General features: G+C 35.0%; 1 protein-coding gene across 1 annotated transcript; it reads right to left on the reverse strand.

The window, feature by feature from the left end:
• Positions 1–1,252: 1,252 nt before the first annotated feature.
• On the reverse strand, positions 1,253–2,455 carry LOC140833332 (MLP-like protein 423). Its single transcript, XM_073197707.1, has 2 exons — positions 2,207–2,455; positions 1,253–1,806 (listed from the first exon to the last, which is right to left on the reverse strand). Exons 1-2 carry the CDS (start codon positions 2,385–2,387, stop codon positions 1,517–1,519), a joined length of 471 nt encoding a protein of 156 aa, XP_073053808.1. The 5' UTR covers positions 2,388–2,455; the 3' UTR covers positions 1,253–1,516.
• Positions 2,456–3,248: the final 793 nt, after the last annotated feature.

Genomic DNA, 3,248 nt, shown 5'->3' on the forward strand with positions numbered 1-3,248 from the left:
GTTTAGGTAGTCGTTTGTAGGAATCAAGCATTTGCAAGCACTTTACCACCAAGAAGGGGTGACATGGAATAAAACTTATTAGCCGAGGAAATGGAGCGCAATTCAATCTGGAAGAATGAAAGCCAAAATCAGAGCATTAGGCGTAGCCGCGCGATGCCAGAGCACGAACGCCTTGCGTTAAGGCAAACACAAGAAGCAGAACAACGGAGAACACACACCCACGCGATATTGCAGTGCACTTGCGCTGCCGAGAAACCACACCTGCAGACCCAAACAGGGAGGGGTACCGGTACGTAGCCGCGCAGAACCAAAGCGTGGCTGCGGTGTAATTCCCATAAGCAGCACAGAGCAGAACTTGGCGAGCAGCCGCGCATTCTGAGTGTACCACCTAGCAACGCAGGCATGCATAACATGAACTATGTAGAATTTAAAGACTATAAAAGGGCGCAAACCTAACCGCCATGCGATATTGAGAGCTGCATACACGAAAATACACCTGCAAAAACAAGAGAGAACGTGGGCGAATATGGAAGACGAAGAACGCGAGAACGAAGATTGAAGAACGTATATTCCAGCAATGAAGACGCTATTCAACTTCTATATTTCCTTTTTCGTTTATTTTGTTCTTCTCTTTATTTAGTTTGATGATGAAAACATGTTTGAATTTAAATATTATTATGTTATGAACTAATTTGATATTCTAGAGATATAGGTAGCTTGGTCGGAAATATGTTTTTGAATTATTGAGTTATATAATCTATTTCCTCTTCATTTATTTGTGTTTGCCCGTTATTAACGCTTTCAATTCACTAGCCATAAATTTAATGATCAAATAATTGAGATCTATCATTCAGGATATGGGATTCAAATAAATTAAAATTGTAGGAAACTTATCATTGGATGTTTATATTGTTCAGGAGATATATAACCACATCGAAATCCAAGTAAGAATATCTTGCACATGTCATTTGATATTATATTTTAAATAACAATATTAAAATCAGCAATAAACGATACACTTCTATTTTGGAAAGGGAATAGAAAAAATAAGTGTTCTTGGTTAATAAACGGGTTGGTTTGAAAAACATAATTATCAGTAATAATCAAACACAGTGGAAAATAAGTAAAATCGTATCTCTAGATTCATTCTCTCATTGATTTCAAAGTTTTGTACGTTAAAGTTTTCAGTTTTATTTATTAGTTTTAATCAAAATTCTGATTGAATTCACTGAATAATGTTCGACTATTCTAATTACGGTAATTAATATAAGTTTTAAATATACATTTTATGTGTAAACCATAACTTATAGGTAATCACATGCTTAAACTCGACATCATATACTTGCAGAAAACAATTTTGCAACAATCACCAGATTACAAAACATATAGCAATATCCAAATATATAGGAACAGTTTGCAATTCGATTATGCAAATTATTTTGAGTGCAACTAAGGGCTTATTCATGATGATTAAAATCGAGGAGGATTCTGTTTATTCCGTATGCCTTCTGGGGAATTATGCCATGATCTTATTCTGCTGGAGAAGATGATCATCGAGATGGCGTAAACTGAAAGCCAAGAATTCCTCGATGCTTTCCGGAAGGACGATTGCTTCTTTCACCCTTTCGAATTCACCAGAATATTTCATCAGGGCTCCGTTATCTTTCTGCAGCGGACTCACGACTACAGTGGCCTTAAAGCTCTTGTAGAATTTAAAGATATCCCCATCAGTAAAAGTGTAACTTATTATTTTCTTCTCATTATCCACTACGTCCAGCTTCTCCGTGACACTTGCTATTGGTGACCCTGTGTATATATCACCAAATTCAAGAAAAATAATGTAAATCATGAATACGATGGTATAGCATGCATATACACAATCCGCGGGCGCGCTTTCGGACTTCATTTTGTTTTGATAGATTCAGTGAATTCTACGACACAAATGGAGTCTGCTCGTCACTCAAGCACAAGCACAAGCACAAGCACGAGACATGATGGTAGTAATTGTTAAAACCTCAACGAATTAGGGGTGTGTTCTATATCTATGCGGTTTAGGTTTTTTTTTTTTTTTTAAATTATCAAATTTTAGTTTTAATCATTAATCTCCCATATTTAACAATTTTCATCAAGATTACTGATGTGTCACTACATACGTCAGTGTTGATATTGAAAAAAACAGGTAATGTGCATGCATCGACGTATTTACCTTGTGCATATTTGATTGTACGTACAGTACCGGCGGAGTTTCCGTCACCCTCAAGAGCCACGATGCTATCGAATACTCGAGGGAAGGCCTTGGGGGCGAAATTTGGTAAGTCATTTATACTCTCCCAAATCTTTTGTGCACTTGATTTCAGTTCAACTTCTACTGAAAATGTGGATGCCATAGTGCACAAAACTAAGTATACAAGGGAGTGAATATAATTAGCTAGCTAGGATGATTTAAGGACCCAAAAGCTGCTTCTATTTATAGATAAATATTACCAAACCTCTCCCGTTTAAAGTAAACATTGCACCATTATCCGTAGTCTCTAAAGTCCTTAAATGTCGTTGTTGTGTTCATTATAATTTTCTTGCTAGATTGTACGTGATTGTAACCTTTTCTTGTTCAACTCACGTGATGCAAGAATGATAGATAAAAGATTACCTGACGGGAAAATAGTCTTATAATGTGATTTGGTTTATTTTAGTTTATAGCTTTGGAAAATAGTCCAATAATTTGGTTTTTTTTTTCCCTTTAATTTTCTTTCCTATGAGTTTGATACATAGCACAAAATATTGTTGATATGATATAGAAATTGCTGGCATAATATTTAATATATTTGTCGCCACGTCAATATTCCAGCGAAAGAGGAAAACTAAAAAACAATCCAACTCATTGGATTTAAGACAATTTTTACTACTTACATGAATAAAAAGCTAAAACAAGCTAACATTTAGATTAATCTTGCAATATTTTCTTTATTTGACTATTTTTTATGATGGTGAGACCTACTTTTCAAACCATATTATTCAGGTAAAATTCACCGAGTAAACTATGTTTGATAGACTCGTCCGAAAAAGTGTTGATAGATAATCGAATACATAATCATTAAGCCCATTAATTGATCAGAAGGACTGAATAAGTTAAATAAGATTCAACGGTGATAAAGTCTATTCTACATAGTTGGCATAATATATATACAGAATCTAGTCTAGAAAGTGCATGCTTTATGTGAATTATTTGGAGCATCATCACCTCTTTGTTT

This window comes from Primulina eburnea, chromosome 6, assembly GCF_022965805.1.
Source record: "Primulina eburnea isolate SZY01 chromosome 6, ASM2296580v1, whole genome shotgun sequence".
Taxonomy (NCBI): Eukaryota; Viridiplantae; Streptophyta; class Magnoliopsida; order Lamiales; family Gesneriaceae; genus Primulina; species Primulina eburnea.